This window comes from Chiroxiphia lanceolata, chromosome 19 (genome assembly GCF_009829145.1).
Source record: "Chiroxiphia lanceolata isolate bChiLan1 chromosome 19, bChiLan1.pri, whole genome shotgun sequence".
In the NCBI taxonomy this organism is placed as follows: Eukaryota; Metazoa; Chordata; class Aves; order Passeriformes; family Pipridae; genus Chiroxiphia; species Chiroxiphia lanceolata.
In genome coordinates, this window is record NC_045655.1 from 3,667,496 (window position 1) to 3,693,625 (window position 26,130).

At 39.6% G+C, this 26,130-nt stretch overlaps 1 protein-coding gene across 1 annotated transcript in view; it reads left to right on the forward strand.

The window, feature by feature from the left end:
* The window catches only part of B3GNTL1 (UDP-GlcNAc:betaGal beta-1,3-N-acetylglucosaminyltransferase like 1), a 113,848-nt gene that overhangs the window by 65,809 nt on the left and 21,909 nt on the right, over positions 1–26,130 (forward strand). Inside the window, exons 7-8 of the mRNA XM_032706574.1 lie at positions 13,931–14,026; positions 22,264–22,388. Of these exons, the coding sequence (XP_032562465.1) occupies positions 13,931–14,026; positions 22,264–22,388 (221 nt within the window). The remainder of the gene's footprint in view (positions 1–13,930; positions 14,027–22,263; positions 22,389–26,130) is intronic.

Here is a 26,130-nt window from a genome sequence, read left to right on the forward strand (position 1 = left end):
GAAGCTGCATACTCAGGAAGAGCTTCAAAGGTAAAGGTTCTTCATCTTCTCTTGCCTCACTTTCCTGTTTTGTCCAGGGATTGGTTTATTTCTGCTAAATGGAAATATTTAGAACATGAAGGACATTCCTGACAAGGTTATGGTTTTTAATATGAAATGGATTTTGGATTTTAAATTCTTTGGCTATTTTAAATATTGATGTTTAAAATCGTGGTTGGATTTGTGAAGCAGCTGCAATGCTGAGGATTCCTCGTGTTTGCAGCTGGCTAACGAGGAATGATGTTGAATTGGACAATACCAGTTACCTTATAATTCTTAGTCAGTCTTTCTTAGTAAGAAAAGAAATTATGTCTGAAACAATACAGAATGACAAGGCTATTGTGACAACAGGTGAAAAACTGAGTGAAACACTAAGATGTTGTCAAAACTGTGCATAGTCCAATTCAAACAAAAAGAACGTTGACCCAAACCTTCTTTCATAAAGGGAAGGAATGAAGTAGATAAGATATGCTTGAAAAGCAAACCTTTGTGTCAGTTTTCATCACTGAAAAACTTCCTTTGAGATCTTAAAAGTTGCCACCCTCTGAAAAGAACATCTGTTAAAACACTGCAGTCCAAGAGGAACTTCTCTTCGTGTACCCGTTCTGCTTTCATAGCACTTCTGACTTATAATATTTAGTTTAATACAGTAAACATTGAGATTCATTTTTTGTAAACGACTACTGAAGGTGGAGTAATTTGCAGTTTTTATAAAGTGCCATCATTAGGAAATGCATGGGTTTGGGGTAGAAAGCAGGGTGGTTTGTAACTTGAATAAGCTGGTTTGAATCAGTGATGGCTCTCCTGGTAATATTTCATGTAGCTCAGAAGATAAACTAACACCTTAAGGCACCTGTCTTTTTATTTGAACTAAAAATTTGTTAACTAATTCCATAGCATTATACCTTGATCTTAAAGGTTTCCTTTTATTTATTTATTTCAGTTCATGTGAAGAGGTGATAGGTCTCATGGTGCAGCAGAAATGAGATAGTCCAGGGCTGCACAGCATGCACAGTGTGTTCTTCTGAACTGTTTGACTGTTAGACTGAAAAATATTTAAACAGAATGCAAGGCCCAGAACAGCTGTGACAGCAGAGGAAGTTTCGAATTCTGTCTTTTATTCTTTTCTGTTTTCTTGAAGATCTTGTTATATTCCTGTCCTTCTCCTTGAAAGGACAGCTGGTTTATTTTGTGTTCCCTATAGTAAAGGTTCCAGGCATTTGACTGTGAGTGACAGGAGAGGCAAAATGCTGTCCAGTGCCATCCCATCCATAATCCCACTGGGAGCAGGCACTTAGGGAAGGTGGTGGGGTGGGATGGCCAGTGGGGCAAGTGCTAAAGGAAAGGATGTGCAGAATTGTATCTGGGCTGATAGCTTGGAAGTTGGAAGCTTTACAGCTTGGAAATTGAGAATAAGCCCAGCCCGTCACTGAACTATCCAAAGTAACATGATGTGTTTGAGTAAAACTTGTCCAATCATCTTTTGGTGGTGATAAAATTAAAGTGTCTGTTATTTTCTGACCAGGCTTCCCAGAGAGGTGGTCAGTAGGGAGTCTGTCAGTGTTGAGGAGACTTTTGGACAATGGCCCTAAGAACATGGGTTGCCTTGAAGTGCTCAGACAGTTGGATTGTTGTAGGTCCCTTCCAGCTAGTCTATTAATAAATAGTCTATTTATTCTGTTTTGCTCTGTGTGTATAAAAATGGGATTTTTTTCAATTGCAGCTGTGTTTTAAAATATTTAGACTTAAGATCTGCCAGGTACAGTCTCAATATCCAAATGACCCGAGGCTGGGACAGAAATGTCTCTGTTCTGGGTATGTTGACACACTGGATGATGAAGAGTTTTATCCCAGGTCAAAGCAGTGATGAATTGATGTTGCTGACTCTGGTGTGACTGGAAGCCCTGTGCCCAGCCTTGCCTTGGCACTACACCTGAGCTGAGGAGCCTCCTCTCTCCCAGAGAGCTCCTGTCTGCCTGCAGAGGATCTCTCAGGCACATCAGAGCTGTGTGATGGATCAGAAGGTACAAACATCACATCCAGTTATTCACTGGATGCAGCCATTCCACTGAAGTCAGTGAAGGTAATCTGGATTTTCACTGATAAAAGTGGAAACAGAAACATCTTCCATTCAACCTAAAACACTGTGCAGCCCCTCAGTGTGATTTTTTAACTTTACATTTTGCAGAGACTGTATATAAACCTGCTTTATGTCTTTCCTAAGTGGCAGCTGGTGTAAACACAGAATCATGGTATGGCATGAAACATGTGAGAAGTTCCCCTTGGAAATGAAGGAAAGAGGTTATTATAAACAACCTAATTCAAATTAAAGTGCTTGAAGTGTCACACTTGCTGCAATGCTAAAAACTTGGCACACCTGGTGCAGGGAAGCATCTAAAGTGTGTGTATGGGTTATAGTAAGTGTTTTTCCCTCGTTTCCTCTGATACAGGATCTCTGGTGTCAAAGGGAGGTTTTTCTCAGCCTGAAAGGATATTTTCTTTCCTCATCCTCCATGGCACTTGTACAGTACAAATAGCAGCAATAACGTACAGCTCAATATTCTCTACTTCTTCCTAGAACAAAGTTTTCTCATGTTTCAGCCAAGTAGGAAAATAAATGGAAATTTCAACTGAACTGAACAACTATTCATGTTCCATGAGCTTTAAAGAGGTGATTTCTCCTCTTCATTTGCACTAGCAAGCTGGAAGACTTGCCAGCCAGCATTTTATATATTTAGGAATGATATTGCTGGGTTTGGGAGGTTTGAGCCCAGAGAACAGTTGTTGGAATTCCCTCTCTCTGTGGCTGGTGACCATCCCTGCACTGACACAGGCTGCTTGTCAGAGGTCCAGAGTGTTTTCCACAGGTCTGTTTTTCACAGGGTGTCAGTTGGAGTGTGCCAGAATAACAAGTGCTGAAGGTATTTCAGACCCCTTTAGTTTTATGGTCTTTGGGCAGTAGTTGAAGGTTTGGGGTTTTTTTGAAGGGGAGGGACATGTTTGTTGTCATAAAATTGGGTGTGTGGCTAAACAGCTGGTTTTGGAACATCACGACTTGCGGTTCTCTTGCCGAGTTCAAATTAGAAAGGATGACTTGTTGCTCGTGGAAATGATGTGAGTAACCTTTATAACATAAATATAGCTTTTATAGATGAAATGACCTTTTTCAGGATTGATTTTCTCTTTAAAAAGCTGCTTTTTTTCTCCTTCCAATCTTAAAAGAATTTTACTGGGCCATAATAACACATGTGCACGTGTGAAAAATTGCTGTTCAGAAGTGTCTCAGCCCAGCTAAATATTTAAACATCTGCAGCTTGCCTACATATATGCTACTGAGGGAATGGTTTCCTGAACCAGGATTTAAAAGATTGTTTGAAATGTTATGCTGATTTTGGAACTTAGACTCTGTTACTGCAATGTGTGGATCCTTCTGGTTCAATAATTTATTTTTATGTAGGATTTCCCTGTGAAGTGGTGCAGTTTTGAAAAGGGCAGAGATCCCCACTTCCAAAAAGAGGTTATAGTGCTTCTGTTGGATACAATTAACCCAAGCATGGAGGGCTAATTCCCAGAGGGTTCCATTTGCTGAGTTTCTTATGCAGTGCAGGGAGGATGTTGAGGTCTTTTCCAACCTAAATGATTCTGTGAAGGGGTTCAGAACAGCCAGATTTGCCTGTGCTGGCCAAAAGGAACTGACTGACAGTTCAGGGGTGCTGCAGGGCAGAGGTGCCTGAATGCTAGAAATGTGTTTGCTTTTCTTCTTCTTGCACAGGGACTCAGAGAAATCATATATATTGTATATATTTTATATATATATATAATATATGGTTTAGAAATCATCTATATTGTTAATTAGAAACTCATTTTCTCATAGATTTCACCGACATCAAGTCAAAATAGGAGAAGTCATGAGGTTTTAATGCAACAAATATGAAGAATAGTAAATATTTTATGAGTATTGTTGATATATTGATTGTGCTTGGGACAAAGCTAAGTTGGATGAAGCCTTATGGAGAAATCTGATTGATGTTCTTATTTTTTTTAACCTTTTGTTGTGCTGGCATTGTACTTGAGAATCAAAGTTGTAGTTGTTTGTCACCATGACTGTTTGGTGAAGCTCCTCATTTGCTTAGTGGGTAACACTGAACACTCTCTCCATGCTGGCAGAGAGATTTGCTGTTCCCAAAAAAAAATGTCCAAACTGGTGTTTTCGCTTGCTGTAGGAAAGATTGGATCAACCTTCATCACCAGTGATAATTAGGAAAAAATATAGAGATGGCTTTGCTCAAAGTTCCCTTGGATTGCTGGGCTTTATCTTATTTTTTTTTTTTACAAGTAGCACGTGCAGAGTTCTTGTTACCAATTTCATGGAGTTTTGGGAAAATTATCAAACCTTTTATCTAAATTTTATGAAGCAATGACAGGGAAATGATGACTATTAAATACTTTTAATCACAGTATTTGTAAGATACATTCTTACTGTGCTGTTGGGTATTACACTACCTTTTTCAGAATTTGTAATTCAGAGACTTGAAGCCTCATTTAAATCTTAATCATTTTTAGCAGGATGTGTGAGACAAACAAGGTTGTTTATGTTGAGTGACCCATGAAGCTCTCAAAGATATAAATCACGAGAGCTGCTTAGTAGATCCTCCCCAGCTGGTGCTACAGCCATGTTTGGGTTTCAGTATAGCCAAAACTGCTGTTCTGTTTTCAGATTTTAAATTACATTAAGCACAATTCTAACATCTGCTTCCTCCACTGATTTTCAACTTTTTGGCAGCTGAAAAATCAACATTTTCTTTTCTGATTCAGCTGAGTTCCATTAGATTCTTATTAGTAGTTTTTCTTTGAAATTGTAGCAAGACTCTGTTGTTTATACAATGCCATTACTATTTACTGATGATAGATGTGAGGGCCAGATAATACATTTACTGTCGGTTTAGGTGTAAATATTTCTGCAGGACAGGATAAGAAAAAGGTATTAAAAAAGAATGTAAAATATTTTTACATTCAATTTTACACTTTAAATTCCTCTACATGTGTAGCAGAATTGGCTTCCCCTTAATTCTTTGAACATTTTAGCTGCTTTTTGCTTACTATCAGATTCACATGCTGAAGAAGCTTTTTAACGAGGATTTCTTGTTACAGAAATCGATTTAATCATATTACAGAAATTAATGTCATCAATTTGGGGATAATTATAATAGTCTGATTATAGGAATGTATGGCTATATGAGATTTAGGCACTTTCACCCATTTAGAGGGGCTTACCTGAACCAGTGAATTTAGAAGCCTCGTTCTCTGGAGCTCCACTGGGTTCATTAGAGGTGATGACAAAGATTTTGGGTGGGTTGAGTTGCCCAAATTCTCTCTGGCAGAGATGGGCTGATCCACCTCTGCCTTGGGGTGACCCTGGGCCCCAACCCTAGCTCCTTATTGCTGATTTGTGTCGTTCCAGTTGGAGTGTGGGTGCCCTGATATAACTCACACCAGCCTCTGCCTGGAAGATCTGAAGCTGCTCATTGCCTTCTTATCACTGAGTTCTGGAGACTTTAAAAATATTTTAACATGCTGGATAGATTGACTGACTGACTGACTGCAGAGTAACTAATTCAAACCAGGGGCAGGGAATGCCAAGCTCAGGCAGAACTTACCCCAGGAACAAATGTCAGGGGTGATGCACAAACAGGGCTTCAGAGATACGGCGTGACCTTCAAACTGCCCGTGCTGGGAGAGTTTGGGGTTCAGAGCAGTCACAAATTAAAGGAAATATTGCTCACATTGCTGGCTGGGAGGCAGGGAAAGAACCTACAAAATCCAATCCCACATATAAACCCATCAACAAGTTATTAGGGAGGCTGAAACAGGAGAATGCAGACGGGAGGGGGGAGCTTTGTAGTGCTCTGGGCTCTGCTTTTTCTCAGGCTTCTACAAATTGATGGGCACTTAATTTTTATCTCTGTGTATTCTCGGGGTTGGTTGAGGTCTTTCCAGCTTTGTCTTCTGCACTGTTGAAAAACAAACTCTTGTAACAGATCGCTGGGTTCTTGACATGTATTGGGTCCCTTTCGTTATCAGAAATGTACATGTGTGTAAAAACTGTTGCTGAGGTACTGATTTCTTCTTTTTCCCCCCCTCAGTATTTATATATTTCATTATGAGGAAGTTGTTGAGATAAAAGATCAGAGACAGTGTGCAGAAGGCTGATGTTAGGCCGTTTGTGTAAAACAAAACTCTGAGATCCTACATTTTCCCCCTGTAAATTCTGCTGTGTTACTGTTCCTGGCACGAGCAGTGACAATTATTTTTTCCTAAAATACGTTTTTATTTTCTGTCTCCTCTTTGTTCTTCCGTTCACGGTTTTAAAGTGTTACAGGACACAAATCAAACACTCTTGGGGCACTGGAATGCATTTGGTGCTTTGATACCCCCCAAAGACTTGTGATATGATGGAAGACATGAGGGAGAGATTTAGAGTAAAGTTTGCTTTGATTTCCTAAAGAAAACATTCTACTATTGCAGCTGTTAATCAGATAATCAGAATCTGTAGTTTAAGGTCTGCTCTAAGTTTTCCCTTTTAACCTTCTTTAAATGTTAAAAGTCTATAGAGGGGAAAAACACACAAAAGAAATATAATTTGTATTTAAATAAATGCAGCGAGTTTGCATGAATATTTAATATTTCTCCTGTGGATTTTTTTGCATGTACATTAGCACACAGCTAAACTTCTCAAATTCAAGAGTGATCTCCTTACCTTGCTAGTTTATATTTCTTTCATTTAACTGGGGGTCATGTGTCCCCCAATCCTAAGTTACATCAAACTTTTTTAACAGAAGTGTTCATTTAAAAAGGAGAGTCAATGACCGTGAGCATGAAGGATATGTTGTGCTTTTGCATAATCCTGAGCACTTAACAATATTTCTTGTTTCTCTCTCAAAATACCTGCATTTAAAAATTTGCTGATGCTGAGATTTGCCAGGAGGTTTATTTACATTTTAACTGAACATTAATTTTAGGAGGTAGTGTGGGGAAAAATTTTATGTGTTGCTTTTTATGTAAATTTGTTTTCTTCTTTACAAGTTTTAGGGAAGGAAACAACTGATTACTTAATTATGCATGATGCACTTTAGGAGTGATTAATTTAATTTAATCTCTCCATGTAGGGAGATGCTTCTGCTGTCTATGTTGTCATCTGTTAAATACTATCTAATAAGTCACAAACACAGCTGATGTTTTTACAGGCAGAAAATAAATAGTCCTTGCTTTCAAATAATCTTCTGAACACTACAGATTTTTTTAACTCTTTACACAAGTAGAATTATCCTGTCATTGCAGAAGGGACCTTGATGGGACCTTTTGGTTTTCATAGATCTTTGAGATGAAAATAGCTGTAAAAATATATTTTTTGTTGTAATAACAGAATACTTCAATTATGTTACCTTCATTTGGGATGTTATCTTCATTTGGGTGTTGTCTCAAAATATGAAAGACCAATCCAGTCTCATCTTGTGAAAATCCTAAATGATGAAATCTTAGATTATCAAAAAGGTAATCTTTAAGACTTATTTTACATCAACATTGGGCAGTGTTGTTTCTCAGCAGATTTCCAGTTTGTTCTAATCACAGTTTAGGACCTGCCAATATGACTTTAAGCAGATTGTTTTCTTTCTTTTGTGCTAAAAGCTCAGCACAAACAGCAAGCCAAGTAGACAAACTCTTGGTGCAGAATGCCTCATTTTACTGGATGGAGTAATTCTTCCATTGTAAATACTTGACTCTTTAAATACTGGAAACTCTCCAAGAATTAGAGAGACTTGTTAAGGCATGGATGTTACAAAGACCACTTTTAACAGCTTACAGATGAGGAAAAAAAGATGTAAGACATGCTAAAATCATACAGGCTATTCCCTTTGCATGCAGCTATTGTTTTGGCTTCAGCAGTAGGTTAATTCATCGTCATTAGTAGATAAAAGCTCTGAAAAAGACTGGAAGAATGGTGCTCGCTATTGGGCATTCAGCTAAGGAACAGAGATATTCAGCAGTATGGTCGGCCCTCAATTATCCCACACAATGAGGCTGCCAGGGGCTGCCTCACAGAAAGCAAAGCCGCAGCCAATTCAATACATAGGTATTGGACTAGAAACCCCAAGTTAAAATATTTACTTTTAGAAAGTTTGTAAACGGGTTTTCTTTCAACAGCAAATTAAAAAAAAAAAAAAAAAAGAAAAACCCAAACCGAAAACACAGGGAAAGTGTAACCTGCTATAAGCCACCCTATACCCTGCATTTCATTCTTTGGAGGGCTCTGCTGGGGCCAGAGATGTCAGGGGGAGGTGATTTCAGGTGGTGGTTTCACTGCAGAGACTTGGTATTGAAATTTTATTTAACACAGGGAATGCTATTTGTGTAAGTTTTATATTTTGCTGTAAAGGTCACATACCTGTAAGGACTGTTGTGCTTTTCTGGAAGTGAATGGCCTGGTGACAAGCACCGAGGAAGTAACAAACTATGAGAGACCAGGGGGTTTGGAACTGCAGTGCAGAACTTCCACTTTGCAGGGAACTATCTGTGAATCTTTGTCACAAAAAATAAACAATGAGGGTCCTTTCAAACAGCAGTAGGAAAGGCTGGATAGAAAAACAGGTACAGGAACCAAGGAAGCATCATCTCCCAGCTCCTCTCCCTGGTCCTGCTCTTGCAGAGCCTGTGTTTCCTACAAACTCTGAAGCATTTCAGCCTTCATTCAGGCTTCAAATCCCAAGGAAATCATGGGGAGCTGTAGGTTGTAAATTTTCCAGGAGCAGGGCTGGAATACCTTCTCGGAGGTGCTGAATGCTCTCTGCTTTCACCAGCATTAGCAATTCTCAGGACTCTTGTGCTCTTTTTGATTAGTTTTGTTGCTGAGTAGAGTTTGGGATTGTAACACTGATTTTTAGTCAGGCCTGCACCAGAATTCCTGTGTATATATCAGCTTGTCAGGGCAGAGAGGCATGGCATGGTTTATTCCTATAATCTGCTTTTTGCTGGGCCTGATCCCAGTTTCTTTAGAGAGGGATTTTCAGCTGCTGCTGAAGCTCACAGTGATGAGGTGACACAGGCAGTTATTTGTACAGGCAAAAGGGTACAACAGTTCAGTACAATGTAAACCAACTGCATGTAATCCATACCACATTGGGAGGTTAGGTTCCTTAAAGCTTAATAAAAGCTTGAAGAAAGCTTGTTGTTATTATTTTCTTTTGAAAGATCTTATTTGCCCAATACTTCTTTGAAGGAGGAGGAGGTCTTTTCCTCTCTTACCTTCTGTACCTCTTCTCTCACACTAAAATATGCACCTGATTGTGGATGTAAAGCTGGTAAACTATTAATGAGGTCCTGAGACATTCACTGCTGAATTAACACACAGGTATCTTAACACATCATTTTTCACAGTCAGGATTGATGGTCTGCCTGCAGCTCACAAAATCATTGCAGCCCTCCAGCATGGGATTTGCTTTCTTTTCTTTTTTACCTTATAACGTGTTAATGCGTGACCCTGGGTGTTGAAAAGCTTTGTTTATCTCAACAGAGGAGATTGTTTCTAATCCTTGACTTGTGTGGATATAATTTTGAAAATCTGGAATTAAATGTGTGGTGAATGGTAGGGAATTATCTTGTTGCACTGGAAAACAATCTGGGCCCTGATTAAATCTTTTTGTGAACTGCCTGTATTCTGCATGACATGGTGATATCTGATGTGATAAGGTTGTTTCACCATCTGCATTTATGCTTTTGGCACATTGCTCTTAGATTTTGATTTGCTACTTCAGGAAATAGAACTTTCCTTGAGAAGTTACTGTAAACACATAAGTGCCTTTCTCTGTATTGGAACTGAAATCTTGCATTGAATGCTGACATGATCTGCATTGAGCATCAGTGGGGACCAGAGTTCCTTGTGCTGTTGACAGCTTAGAAACACAACAATGAAAGTCACTTTATCAACTCTTTGTATTCTTTAGACTTATTTTCAGGGAATCTGTGTAATAGTTGGATGCAATTCGATAGCCAAACAGTTAACAAGAACAAACCAGTTCCAATTACTTGCTACTTGATCCTTGGAATAAACCCAGATGATAATAAAGTCCTAAATAATTTAATGGATGCAATGCTGAAACAGCAGCCTGTCTCCATCACCTGGAGACTTGAAGGACACAGATTCCAACTTGGGTATGGCAACACTGTTCTCCAGGAATTCTAAATGTGAACAGATTTATACCTTCTTCTACAGGCTCTGTAGTAGGTTTTTAATAAGTTAGTTTCATTGAACTAGATAATATTTAGATAATCTTTACAGCATACAGTGTATTGTAATTAATAACAATTGTTATTAAGCATTAATCTTCCAAACCAGCCATATGTGAAAGGTTCACAGGTCCAAGCTGCTCTCCAATATACTGAGTTAACTACTCAAGGTGGACTGAAAACCCACTGATGTTCCAAGGTGACACAGGACATTTGTTAAGCACAGTTGGAGAACATTTCCAAGAAAACTAAACAAAGCAGTTCATGGCACCATCACTCAAAATCTGCTTTTGTTGGATTTCCAAATTAAGAGTAGCATGTTCTCTTTGTTTTTCTTGTTCCAGTCCATGCAATCTGAAAGATTTATGGATAAAATCTTGAGTTTCAGTCTCACAAAGTGAGAAGTTGCAGTTTTTATCACAGAGTGAGGCAATTTGACCAGCTTTTAACACCTTGGCAAGAGTTTATGACAAGAGTAGACAACAAAGAAATACAGAGGAGACTTTCCCATCTGACTAAACCAAGGTGAAATATAGAATTTCCAAAGTGCAGAAGGTTGAGGTTATTTTTTTTTTCTTTCTCTTGAAGATAAAATTTCAAAAGCTCTCCAAGGTGGTTTTCAGAAGTTTGGCAGATGCTGCAGTGTTTCAGGGCAGTTGTTAGGAGTTAGTGTTTTTCCTGGGCCAGTTCCCCTCCCATCAGTGTGAGGATGCAGTTTTGTGTTACAGCTGGACTGATTCACTGTGGGCAGTGACTAAAAAGGGAGGTCTTGTTTTCTTCTCCAAAGCTTGTTCCTTCCCCCTCCAGTGTGTCAGTGGTATTGCTGCTCTGACCCCACAGTGAACTGATTCAGAGAACTAAGGCTATAGAAAACTAACTCTTGGAAAAAAGAGGAAAATAATGGCTTTTTAACTGATGTAGTGCTCTGATCTCTCATGGGGTCAGGTGAGTGCCAGTGCTGTGACTGGGCTGACTGAGTTGAGTAGTCACAGGCAGGATGAGTGGGAGAGCGCTGAAATGAATGGAGATGTACTGTAAATCTAGACTTTGAGCACACAGTTTTATCAGGTTTAAGATTATTTGTGGATTATGTGGACTGCTGCTGAAAAAAATGGTCTTGCTGTTTTCTCTGTGCCTGGTGCCCTCTTTTCCTACATCCTCCTTTGTGGCAGCACTGCTGATTTTGTGATTATTTGTGTCTGGAGATCCAGCTGAATACTTAACTAACAACAACAGCAAAGGAATTTCAGCTTCGCAAACGTTATTGTTACATAGCAAGGGACAAAGTAGCATGAATTTGTCCTTTGTGGCAGCAGTGCAAATTTAAATTTCCTAAAGGTAATTTGATGTTGCATTATAAATATTAATATAGAAAAAGCCTATTTGCCAATTCATTAACATTTAGCTGGTGTGCTGTCCCAGAGTCAAAGACTTTCTTGAAGGATAATTCCCTGAAATCATGTGTGGCATCATCAGTGACAGTTTTGTCTGTGTTATGCTCCTGTAGTATCTTTTCTGAGATGGACAATGAGCCGAAGAGCACTGCCGGATTTAGGAAAGACACTGGTGTGTGATGTGCAGTGTGTGATGGTCTGCTATAAAATCATCCTCATGTCATCATCTCTGTTAACATAAGTGGCATTTGGATGTTTTTCCTCAATGTTTCAAATTTGTTCTGTTCAGTTTCACTAAAATATACGTGTCAGTGGAACAGATTATCTCAGATATTTGGGATGGATGCTCTTTGCTCGTGACCATGGCTAATTACATTGAGCTCCATCTCTGGGCTGAAGTGCATTTCTGTTCTCTGATGGACCTGGCTGCACTGAGGAAATGGCATTGTGGCCTCTCCAAACACATCTCACATGTACCCATAGGCTCAGGACTCTCTTTTGAAGTTTTTGTTTCATTCAGAAGTGAGATTCAATGCAGTGCACTCTGGCCTGGCTTTTCTCCTTACTGCTGTTTTCTTTTGGGATTACTCTTTGGTCATTGTTTGGTTCAGGCCATACTCAATTGCCCTGGTAATTAATGTGGGACTAATAACCATGTACTAAGTACTCATGTCTGCTCTGGTTTTCTGGGATTGTTTTGACTCTTTCAGCTCCCACTGACTTTTGAGGGGAGTTTTTGACATTTAGCCCCTCTGAAGCTCGAGAATTTCAGTTATGGACAAGCTGCTGATGTTTTAAGCCACAGCCATTAGGAGATAGGATTGTTCAGACTAAATATGACTGCCTAAAATTGAAGTGTCTGTGTGAAGATGAGTCACCCCCAGATCCCTTGGTGTGTTCCTGGAGTTATCATGCTGTGTGTTTCCCCCTAAAGTGGATGTCTGGGTTTGGGCAGATGGTTCAAGCCATAAGAAAAGTGGGAGTAGGTCACCTGTTAAATTTTGATTAGATTTCTAATTTAATTAATTTGGAGAAATTTATCTCAGTGTCTGTATTGGGCTTCATATCCATGTTCATCAATGGAAGTGGAAGTTGCCAGACATAAGAAAAGTTGAAGGAGCTCCATCCCAGTCTGAAATCAAGAACACCTCTATAATGTAGGTGCTCAAGTGCACATGACAAAATGTACACTCATGCTCTGAGGTTTAAGAATGTCAGCCATACAGGAATATTAATATTACCACTGTAACATGCCATGAAATTATCACCTTACATTGTCATTAGTGTTTGATTGACAGTAGTTGTGAAGTTGGTTTCTTCTGCCTTCATAAACCAGAGTGTGCTCTGTAGTTTCTGGAAACAGGCCCTGACTCCTGCCTTCACAGTGCACATTGTGTTTGATAAGTTCAGTCTCTTCCTTACCTGGATACTTCATCTTGTGCTAAAAGAAAGAACGAGTTTACCTTCAGTAATCCAGATTCTGGCTTATTTCACAGCTGTATTTACAACAAGTTTGTTTAAAGCTGCAAAGACCCATTTGTAGAGTTCTCAGCTGTCACTAGTCAAGAAGATGAAATTAATAATCACTCCCTTTTCAGTCCCTAAAGCTCTTCCTTTCCAAAGACCTTTTGAGATTGGTACCACTGGATAGCAAACCCATAGTGCCCAGGTAATCTTTAAAACAAATTGCGTTTTACTTGTCCAAGCTTGATTAGGATTTAAGTGTCTTTGGCAGAAATAAAAGATCAGTTAAAGTTCCTGCTTCATATATGTATAAGGAATATAAAATGGAAAATCAGTGCACAACAATTACAGGGTTCAGTTTAAGAACTTTAACTTTTCATGATTATTCTCAATTCATTCACTTAAGTGTCAACATTGCTATTATTGATATAAGTGCCATTTCCAGTATAAAACCCTAGATTTGAAGGAAAGTTTTAAGTATTCTGCATGTGTTGCAACTTATGATAGAAGAGGAAGTTATGGAATGTGAAGCAGGAACTGGACTCACCTGCTGGGCTGTGGCACCTCAGAGATGCTGGTTCAAGCTGCACTTTCAACACCAAGCACGTGCTGAATTTTAAACACCTGCATTTCTCAGTGCTTGAAATTGCTGAAGGTCAAGCACAGGCCAAGTATTTGCCAGATTCAGGTCTGCTTTGTTCCCCAACAGACATTCTATTAATTGACTGGGTTTTTTTTTCCCCCTTTCCTAGGTGTTCACCTCCCACGGCCCCACTGTGATCATGCCAACCTGGTTCTGTTCTCGAGAGTGGTTTTTTCACGTGGGAAAATTTGATGAGGGGGGAAAGGTGAGTAATGTGGATGATATCCAGGAACCATCCCTTTGTTTAACAACCTCTGGAAGCCCTAAACCTGTTATTAAGGAACACTAGGAGAAGGGGTATAGTTAAAAACTGAGATCTAAATACACCTGGGTCACACCATACACCTGTTTTTTTAAAAACAGTCATTAACCAACTAAGGTTGTTTGGGGATAACTCTGGTGATTGAATTGATTGTAGTTAAATCCAACACATCTGTTAGATATGTCAGTATACCTGGAAAAATTAAAGGATTCAGACGTAAAAGCTCCTCTTTAGTCCCTGAAATAGATGCAGCAGATCTGAAAGCTAAAAAAAGGTGAGCCCATAGTTTTGTTATGAACTATCTCTGCAAGGTAAGGCAGGTTGGTGAAGGAGACTGGGAGGGAAGAAAGGTGCAGGCAGGATGACAAAGAGATGAAAGTACATTCTCCTGAGGGGGAAGATTTATATCCCTGAGATGAAGAAAGAAGGGAGGAGGGGAGGTCACAATGTGCCATAATTCTACAACCATTAAATCTCATTTATCCAGCTGTCTCATATCCACTTGTCAGTCTCAGTTCTTGTGCTTGTCTTTGAAAGATGTTAAGGAGCTTCTCCTCAGCATCAGGACTGAGAGGTTACAAATTAAATGACTGTTACCTGAGAAGTTCCTCCCCTGACAGTTGGGTGTTCTTTTTCTTCAGAAATTTCCTACATCAGTTCAGTTGCTTTAAGCTCATCAGCATGTTTATGGAATAAAATCCGTGGATGTCCGTTGGTAGTACCAGAAATATGTTGGCAAATAGATCTAATTCAGATACATTTGGATCCATTCTGTGTGGTTTGGACTTGAGAGGTTTTGCTTCCAGTGGTTTTGGTGAGATTTTAAGGCTAGAATGGGTGGTTCTGAATTTTTTTGGAGGGGAAGCCTTCATTATTAGTACACTAAAAAAATCTGCCAAGGTTATTTTCTATTTTATTATTTAAACTACAACACATTATGATTATTATTGTTATTTTTATAGCCTCTAAATGAAACCCTTCAGTGCCATATAGTGTGTATACATACACACAGACATACACACATGTATATGTGTATGAGGATATACAAATATTATTCTTCGGGCTGCCAAAAAAATTATAATTTAAGGAGACAGCAGACAGAGAACAGAATTGTTTAGAGCAGTGAAAAGATTTGCCCTTAATTACATGGTGGGTGAGTGGAAGAGCTGGGAATGCTGCCTGGCTCCCAAAACAATCTACATTCACTGACCCATGCTCTTTATTTCTGTTTTATTATTATTTCTTATCGTTGTATTTACACTCTCTGAAGAATGTTTGACTTCTTGAGCATTGTTAGTAAGCTCAAAAAAGAAAGCAAGCAAGTTAAAGCAGGAGCAACAATAGAGCAGCAAACCTAATGATAAAGTTCAAGAGGTTAAGTTAAGCAGACTATTGTTCTGTGCTTTTTGCTTTTAGTTTTGGGGGGGATTTCCCTTTGTTTTGTGGGTTTTTTTTTTTGAGTTGGGTTTTTTCTATTTTGCCCTCCCTGTGTAATTGTGTAGGAACTGTGCCACTGGTTATTCAGCCCTAATACACTGACAGTCTTAATCCCGATGATTTTGCAGCCACAAAATCCTAGTTTTAAAAATTACCAGTGATAAGTTAAACATGTTGTTTGTCCCTATTGTGAAGTGCTCAGATTGTGGCTGAAACAGAGAAACACCCTTCAGAGAACACCCTGCGAACAAGGGGCTGAACAAAGCAAAGGACACGAGCAATGAAGTCAAACCTTTGTCCTCTGTGGGTTTAGAGGACACAACATCAAGTCCTAAATCTTTCAGTATTTAGCGTTTTCAAAGTATTTAGCATTGCTCCAACTCGTTCATTTTCATTTGAAAAGAATTCCTTTGAGGCAAAGGAAGATTTTTCTCTGTTATCAGTGGAGCTGTTGTAAACTATACTGAGGACTCTTCAGAATCATCCCCGTGGATGTTTTGACCTGACCCACACTCTGTATTAATCTGATCCCACCCTCTCCATTTTTGAGTTGGTATTTAACAGTGAGACCTGCAAGTGTCCTGTTGCTGCCAGTAAACACAGCAACAGGCCAACAAATCTCCATGTTTTGGCCTTCTCCGTTTGCTAAACTGTTTCAGTGCCAAAAAGCTGCATTTCTCATTTGAAATGAAATCCAAACACCTGTTCTTCATATTTCAGTGCTTAGAACAAATGGAGGGTAATTCTTCCATGGAAGAAATTGTGATGTGGTGTTTATGGGTGGACTGATAAAATACAAATAGATAAGCTATGGTGCAATCCTTTTTTATTCCTGGTAGATATGTACTTATCTCTCCAGCCATCCAAGCTCAAAATGAAACAGATTTTTAAAAAAATATTTATTTTTTTTAGAAATAAAGTTCTTTCTGGACAGGATCTGCAGTTGTTGGGAATATAGTCCTTTTAGGTAATCACTGTGGCAATGTCCAAGCAGAATCCTAGATAAGATCTTCATAAATAGTCTCTAAGAACCTGACAGGTTTGTTTTATGCACTAATTAACTAAAATGGTAGAGGTTCAACCTCTGATAAATGATAATTAAAGCAGGAACACTGAGAAGTAGAGAATTTTAGCCAGCTCTGGTGGTGTGCTGAGGCTGAGATAATACAATGGAAGTGGCCACAAGCCTGTAAAGTAACATTTTAAACAGTATCCCCTGCTAGGAGGAGAGTCATGTGAACCACATTTGTGACTTCTTTAGGAAACTAAAAAGAAATAATCTTCCTGTTATCCAGCAAGTTTGGATAAAGAGTGCAGTGCTTACTGCAAGAAGTAGCAGGACCTTCACTAAACCCTTCAGAACTCACACTTGACATTTAGTGTGGCATTACCTGCATGGTTGGGTTTGCTCCTATAATTTTGGGTGTCTTCTAATAACCAGCACCATTGCTGAAAAGCAATAATTGTGTCCAAAAGTGTCTGGTATAATGTGAAAAGCACATTTTGAAGCTGTATCATCTGTTAGAGTGGGGAACTCACAAGTCACGTGCAGTGGTGGAAGAGGTGTCTGTTATTAGGGAAGCAAAGTTATTGCTTCATATGTTTAACAGGGCACTTCAGTGAGAAATCCTGAGTACAGTAAGAGCTGTACAAATGAACATTGTTAACCTGCAGACTCCATTCCATGGAAAATTGTACAGTCTTGGCTTTCTCCAGGCACTATTACTCTTGACATCTTATATGCCAAACTTGTTTCTTTCTCTAGAGTTTTACCACAGCTTTGTCCCAAATTCGTGTCACCTCTGTATTTAACCTTCCTTTTTTAAGTGTGTGAGAACCAAAAATGGAGTGACAGCCTTAAAGTTCTGAACTAATCTCGAAGTGCAAACAGGGGGGAAATTATTCATAATGAGCCCCAGATGGAATAGAGTATTATAAGCCACTGGCCTTTCTGAATACAAACTGTGGCTCCAAACAAAGTGTCTGGAGCTCAGTTTTGATCTATTTTTGTGATAAAAGGTCAGAAAAATCACGAATTGAGGAGGTGTCAAAATATCCCTGGGTGCACAGGAGACTGTAGCCATGCAGTAAAGCTCTGAGGTGACTCTGGAGGCTGTTAGGCACTAACTAATGCAGTTTTCCATTTTTCTCTGCCAGAGCACATAAATGCCATGCCCTCCAGAAAGGCAAATGGTTACAATAATGCCTGAGAGGTAAAAGGCTAAGTAGGAATTTGGGTTTTTTTGGAACATGAATTAAAATACTGTCAGTCTGAAAAATAACCGATCAAGGTGCTCTGGGGGAAAATCTGGATAAAACACAGGCACTACTCATTTTTGGCTTGATATAGTTAAGGCTGAACAGAAATAGATATTTGATCTAAAAAGGAAAGAAGATTGGTGGAGCCAATGATTAATTACACTTTATAAGCTATTTGAAAATTCACCCCATACCCCATGTCTAATTACATTTTCTGCTGGTCTGTTATTAAATATCATTTAGAATTTATCAGCTCCCTTCCATTTGACTTCCCCATCATCTTTGTTTAACTGAGTTTCTCTGTGCCAAGGCATTTGGATGAAAGCAGCCTTTTGGAGTTTCCTCTAACCTGTTATTTCCAAACAATGAAGTAAATGTTACAGGCTTTGGGTCCTATAATCAAGGCAAAATGATGTAGAGGCATGGTTTGGATGGGAGCCAAAAAATGGAGTGACAGACCTGCAGCAAGAGAGACTTAAGAATATATTGGATAATCCTGTAGAGAAGCTATTAACAGCTATTTAATTCTTTCCATTCACCAATTTTAAGCTCCTTTGAGGAATTAAAGCAATTTGGTATATTCTGTCCAACAGTTACCCTGATGTTGCTGACTGGTTTACAGAAGGAGTACCAAGTTATAGCCCAGTTTTCCTTGATGCCCCTGATCAAGAGGAAGAACTGAGCTTTTCCAAAACCGAAGGGGTTTTTTTATTATGTGGATAGATATAATTCTCTTGTCTTGTTTGTCATCACACTGTTTGTTATAAATGTGTGTATTCTTGAAATCTCCCATTTTCACTGGTCAGACTGCTCTGCACAGGCTAAATCTGCACTGGAAGTGGGTAGGGAAGGGAACCATGTCAAAGGAGACTGAGAGGAAGCTGGATAGAGGGAAAAGAGGTGGATGAGGAAGGTGGGACAGATTGACTGTGCCACAGAATCACTCTCCTACATTGGGTTTCGCAGTAAAAGGCAGCTCTTACATTGTGTTAAAGCCTGTACAGCCTCATGGTGAGTTCTGTCCAAGACACCAGAAAAAAGGACTCCTGTCAGCCTGAAGTGCTGCAGAAGTTACTGTTGGTCATCCCAGGGCTACAAAATGATCTTATCAAGTGTTACTGGTTACAGCATTGCACAGAGTCGATCTTGCATTGTCCTCCAAAAACCGCTGATCTTCATCCCTACTGGTGCTCCTTACCATTACTGATGGTGAAGCTGCAGAAATTGTAACCAGAATTGCTTGTTGTAGTGGCTGGAGGCTTGAACCTCCTTGGAAAATACATATATTGAGGTGGCTGGAGCACTGTTTGATGGACAGTGATCTGCCAGGAGTGACAACAGTGAGTGATGAGAAGATGGCAAGGGAAGGATTATTGATAATTTACTTTGATCCCTGAACAAGGAGTTAGCTTAACTCGTTAAGTTCTGCTTGACATCCCATGGTGTATAAAAGATCAGGCCCCTCATCCCTACATCCAACCATCAGCACAGCAAGGGATACCTGCCCAAAATCCTGGGTAAACACAAACCCTTTACCTGTTCAGTAGTAATGTGATAAAGTAAACAATGATTTTGCTTGTGGCTGGTGCATTTTGGTTACAGCAGAGAGGGGCAGGCTGTACTTTTCACTGGGAGCTGGAATCAGTTTGTCCCTGAGTGCAGCAGAGGATGTAGAGCTGGGTGTTGCCTGTGATGTGGAAAATTCTGTATGTAGTCCAGTAACATGTAAACTGTGCAATTTAATTGTATCCGTTGGTGCTGAAGGCTATTGATGTGGTAGCCTATTGCTAAAATGCTGGGTTGGTAACTGATAGTTTAAGCTATGGATATTATTTTTCAAAAAATACGTTAAAATATCCCTTTAGTGGTCAAACAGCTTTTCCTTTGAAAGTTGTGTTGTTTGACAAAGATTCCTGGTGTTTAAAATGCCGTCTGGATCCAATAATAGATCTCAGTTGGGAAGAAACTCTTGTGTTGCAGCAAACTTACACGCTCAAGAGCCTTAGGAAGTCCCATCCCTGCAGGATCCATAACACAGTCAACATCTTTCCTGCCCTGAAAAATGCGTGGCTGTGCTGCTCCTTTGTAATGTGAGAGGCCACTGCTGAGCAGTACAAGGCACCTGCTCCTTCCTAGGGCTGAGTGCACTTTATTCCAGAGTATTTCTGCCAGTTAAAGGGAAGCAAAAGAACACTTGGAACCAAACAGCGTTGTGAAGGATCCTTTTACTTTTGCAGTAACTCTTCTTAAATATTCATATTAATGGTTGTCTTGAATAATGTAAGTGCTGATCCTAAAGAGAAGGAATTGCTGATATGTGTGTGATGTAATCAGAGACCTGACTCAAAATGTGACTCCTGCAGCAAACTGATACGTGCTGCAGAATTTGTGCCCTGATGACACGGTCTGGTGTGTGACTGGAAAAGAGAAAAGGGTTTAAACTTTGCTGCTGGCTCAGTATTTCCACTGGAGTCCAGAATAAGAAAAATATGGAAAGGCCTACAAGATAAAAAAGAAATTTATTTTGTGTGTTCCTTGTGTTCTTGATGACTGTGGTTGCTGTCAGCTACTCCAGCTTCCTCCACATTTCTCTTGTGGCTTTCAGGGTAGGTCCACAAAAATTGTATGAGGTTCTCTAAAAGTTTTCTTCTGCATCACAGCTCTTCAACCAGAAGTCAGACAAACATCTGCAAAGGCAGACAATAGCTCCAGCTGAGCTGCCCTCAGTGAGCAGAGCAGAGCCCATTTCATTCAGAGTCTGGGAGTGTGGCCCAACTCGGGGTCTTACATCAGTCCCAGAGTGAGCTCTGGAGCTGCAAAGTCCAGAACTGGAGTTGATTCTGATTTCTCTCAAGATACATATGTTCAACTGAATGGTTTGGAGTTGTTTTTCAGGGTTCAGAGTTTTTTCTTGTCTCATTTTTCTTCCCCTCTCACATCCCCTCGACTGCTCAGCCTGGTGGGTATGAGAAATATTCCCTGAACTTTTTTGCTCCTGTAACTGGAGGACCAGAAGAAACCACAGAGGGATTTTGTGTCCAGCACTTTAATTAGAGAATCTCATTTTCTTAATTATGGAATAAACTCAGAAGCTGTGGTAATGGGGGAAAAATTCAATTTTTTTATTTATTTTTTTTTTTAAACTCGGGCTCTTGTTATTTTTCTGTGTTGAAATAGAATGCCTAAAACTGAGGTTGAGGTTTATGCCCTGGTTATTCATGTGTGTGATATTGTCTACAGAAAGAAATGTATTTCAGTCTCCTTTCCTTCTCAACTTCATGTTCTCTTTCAGCTTTTTATTGTTTCTACACTGAAATATTTTGTTTGACCTACCTGGTTTTATATATCAGAGTTTTTTAGTCTGATAAAACCATATGACCTTTTAAACACTGGGTTGGAGGGAAGAAGTATCTGTATTTAAAAAAAATGTATTTCAAGAAGTTGCAGCATTGCAAAATATAAATAGATGCTACTTTTTTGCCTTCTGTATAAGGCTTTAAAGGTGGGTTTATGCTTTCATATGCCACAAAATGTAATTGAATACCACAAGCTGTATGATTGCCCTTTTGACACTAACTCTGGCATGAAGGTTTTCTGATTTTTAGGTGGGAAATGTTGCAAATGATTGTGAAATCTCTTAATATTTCCAAGAACCTGCTAGATCCACAATTGTAGGAGCTTTTTTCTTGCAGTGTTTCATCAGGATTGTGTACAATCCCATTAGAAAGAATGTACCATGGAAGGAAGTTTCAAAAAACAAGAAGTTCTGTTCTCAGATGTTGCCTCATTCTGAGGCTGCTTTTATTCAGGCTTTTATTGAGGTCTGTTATTGTGGGGCCTGAGTCACCTTTCCTAGGGAGAGGCAGTATTTGTATGACAACCAAAGAAAGAAGGGGAATTCTAGCACAACATAAAAACACTCTTCTGAAGTCACTGGTCCCTTTCAGTATAAACCATTTGGTTACGTGGCACTTCGGGCTGCACAAACTGTTCAGTGCTGGGTTTCTTTCATTTTGGATTAACTTGTACCAAGCTTGATATCCCTGTCAAAATGAGATGATGATGATGAGTCTTCCACCTCTGTCCTTGCAGTCAGCTGCACTTCATTTTTAATTAGCACTGCTTGTTTTTTTAGTAGCTTTAGCCACATTTATTTCATGACTCATTAGATTAATTCATTGAGATGTACACAAATAATATCACAGAATGGTTTGGGTTGGAAGGGACCCTAAAGATCATCCAGTTCCACCCCCTGCCATGGTCAGGGACATCTTCCACTATCCCAGGTTACTCCAAGCCCCATCCAACCTGGTCTTGGCCACTTCCAGGGATAGGGAGTCCACAACCTCTCTGGGTAATAGAGAAGTTGTGTCTGTGAAAAAAAATGACGTTAAACCAAATTCATTTGGCAGAAAAACAAAATGTCTTGAGGTGTAACTGAATGCTGGTCGCTGACTGGTGTGAAATAACTGCTTCTGTTCCAGGGGATCCCAGAAGATCTGCTGTTTTTCTATGACCATATCCAGAAGGGTGGTGGAGTCTTCCGAGTGAACCGTTGCCTCCTGCTCTACCGGTACCACCCGCAGGCTGCGACTCATTCTGTCCTGGAGTAAGTTGTGGGGTTTGGGAGAAATGAAGAATTGCCTTTATTGTGGTTGAGAGGCAGCAGAGATGCTTAATGTGTTCCAGACATTGCACAGCAAAACAATTACCCGGTTGTGTGTGTGTTTGTTTGTTTGTTTAAAAAGGCTGAAAAGCGAGCATTACATAAATATGTTGGTAGTTTTGATGGTGGAAGGTCAGTTTTCTGTTTATTCTTGCTATAAATTGCTTTGGGGTGACATCCTGTAATGCTGGCATTGAAATTATGAATGGAAATCTTTTGGTGCAGATCCTGCTGCCCACAGGCTGTCGCTGCACTGGTGTCTGTGACTTGGTGAGGCAGGAATGGGCTGGGGGCACCTCAATATTTGGCAAATACTCTAAGAAATTGTTTTCTCCTTGCAGCTGTTTCTGAAATAATTTCACAATAGGTGCTGTAAGAGCAGGGGAGCATTTTGGGGACTGCATTACAGCAGTGCTGTTTTCCCAGTGTCCAGTTACTCTTCCTTCCACGTGAGATCTCAGAACCTGCCTGAGGAACCTCCCTGCTCCTCTAATGCACCTTTACAGTTAAAATTTAAAAATTCAAAATTTAAAATCAAAAATTTAAAGAACTTCTTGCCCTCACAGAAATAAAGAATCACTTGTGTGGTTCTATATCTGATCTGGTGAATCCCTGTTCAGAAGCAAGGGGTGAAGCAAGCAGTGAAGCAATAACTCCTTCAATACTTTGAACCTGATGGCAAGAATGTGTTTAAAATATACCCTAGTGGTGAAATTCTATTGGGGATTTTAATTAGGAGTTTTAATATGTGAGGGTTTCATTCTCATAGTTTTTGCCATGTGAAAAATAATATAAAAATGTAAATATATATATAATTTTTTTTTTAAATGGTAAACCTTAGTTTCAGAATCGCTGTCTCAATTTTTAAAAAAGTAAACAGAAACTTGTAGTACCAACAAAAACCTCCTTCTGAAAAAAAAACCAACAAACCCAAACCTTTTATCTGATAATGTGCTGCGTTTACATATATTATTTTCCTATTTTAAAGGGTCTAAACCATCTAAATCAAATGATGAGGTTTGAAAAATCCCCGAGGATGTTTAGGGTAATTATCTCAGGTGCTTCCTTGTAAGCAGTTCCCTGCTGCCTTTCCAGGGCTGCTCAGCCCCTAAAGGAGATGTTAAATTACCAGTTGCTGATTCCTCTACGTGCTGCAAACTGAGCCAAAGTAGTTACTTTCTCTTGTGCTCTGACATTAATAGAAAATTACATGAGTTTTACTGTTCTTCAGGAGTCCCACACCAGGATCACAGTGGTAATTAAGTAAACCTGTTTTCTTACTGATTGATGATATAAATGCACTTTTCAGTCATATATGTGTGGCTTTGTAGAGCTGAGTAGGAAAACTAAAACATTCCTGTGTGCATTTTGCTTGTCTATCACTATGTTATTGTATTGCTGTAAATACTATAACATGCTAAGCATAAATAGCACGTGATGTAGTGATCATGGTTAATGTCACTATAGATCTTTATATAAATTCATATATGCGTCTATAAAATAATTTAATTATGAAAAGGTCATTCCAAGCAAATAGAACATATTATTTGGATTTCACAAACAAGGGTGAGGTAAATTATTTTCCTTTTTGTTGGTGTTTGAGGGGATTTTTTTCCCCCTCTTTGAGTGTGGGATCATTCTGGCACTCAGTGGCCAGCTTTTCAGCCACGCATCGTGGGATGCTGGAGCTCCTGGAAGCCTTTTGCTTGTGTCTGTGGGAAAGCATCCTTTCCTTGGAAACAGATTTGTTTTGAATTTACTGCAAGCTGTTGCTTATCCAGATCTACAAGGTTGTGTGGCACAAGCCCCCTGAATTACAGCACGCTGGGGGAATGTGGAAGCGCTGGGAGCTGTTTCAGATGTGCGGCGGGGACGTTCCAAATTTCGCGTCTCGTTCTGAGAAATCAGGGCAGGCCGTTCTTCCCCTTGGCTTTCTGCTGGTCCTGCTGGTGGTGGTGATGCTTGGTGTGAACTTCCAAACACGAGGCTGTGCAACAGCTCTTCATCCTGGCTCGTTGTTGCCCACGTCGTTGAAGGGTTGGCAAGTGTCTGTGTCTGAAGACTGAGGTGCGTGTTGAGCAAAAAGAGATTAACGGGCTCATCACAAAGGTTTAAGTTTATAATTTAAATTGGGTCTTGCCTAACTCGCCTTGTGGTCACCCCACCTCATTTAATTTATGTGTTCTGGCTTTTTTAGAAGCCTTTTTTTTTTTGGAAGGGTGTTTTGTTGAGCAGTTTTCTGTGGTATTTGTCTTTCTGCCATTGACCCGTGTCATCTTCGAATTTTGACTTAGCCCAGATCTGGATTTGGAAATAGTAACTCATCAACCAGATTAAGATCTTGTCTGAGATCAAAATTATACTTGTAAGAAAGTTGAATTTTTTTTTTTTTTTAACACTTATGCCTAATTTCAGTCTTAAACACCAGAACTGGTTACCAGGACTTGTTTATACAAAGGTGCACGATTCCATCTTCTCAGCAAAGACAACAGTCACTTGTAGCCTGTGGTGGACTGATTTCAGTTTATGTGGGTGTCTTTCAGAACGGTGCAGGGGAAAAAAAAGCCTGACTTTGCTTTTTCAGACTTCTTAAAATATATGTAAAACTACTTGGCAAGTGACATTTGGTTCTTTTTTTATTTAGCGTGTATAATTGCAAACACTCACGTTTTTTAGGTCATTTCCTATGACTAGTATCCTTCTGGAACGAATATCTGGAGTTGAGAATATCTGTGAAGCAGGAAACACAATCTTATTTGCATTCTCCCTTACCCTGGGGGCATCAGTCTGTGTTATTAAGTGCTCTGGGTGCATGACAGAATCTGCATCAAGTTCAGTGTCTATATTTAGATTTCATTAGGAGCATGCAGAAATATAGACGTTCATCTCCAATCCGGGATGGATACCTGCTGGATGGGAATGAGCAAGACAAGTTTTGAGGATCTTTAGCCAGGAATTTACAACACAAAATCCCACACCTTGTACCTCTTGGATCTGAATCACTTTACCTCACGTTGCAGTTTGTGTCCCAGGGCTGTGTGTGCTCGGGGCTGCAGAGCCACGTTGCACTGGTGTGATATCAGAGCTGGCTTTGGAGTGAGAAGTGCTGGAGTAAGAGAGTTTGATGTATAATAAAAACACTGTAAAACTCACAGATCTTTATCTTGCTGAAGTGGAGAGAAAGGGACTGTATATACAACAATGTACCTCACTGAGAGATGAAAGCCAGCTTGGAACAAGGTGAACAATAAAACAGTGCACTTGTCTTTGGGTAGTGTTGCTCACAGACAAGTGGTTGGGGAACTTTGCTAATCCTTGTAGCAATATACATTTTTTTTTTTTAGTCAGGAAAAATTTAATTATATGCAGAAAATAAGTTTTGTCCCTTCTGTCTGAGATTCAGGTGGTTCTGTTTCAGGCAGAAAAGGTGAAGTGCACCTACAGGGGTTCAGTAATTTCATATCCCTGTATTCAGGACAAGTATAATATTGGTCTGCAAAAATAACCAAAATTACATAATCTATTGAAACCATCTGGTTTCAAGCACTGAAAGTTTCCAGTGTCATCTGAGCAAAGGAGAACAGGCACTTGGCCTGAACTATTTGGCTGTTCCAGAGGTGCTCTGGGTCTCTATCAGTGATGAGCACAGGAATGCCTCCTTCATTTCCTGCAAAAACATACACAT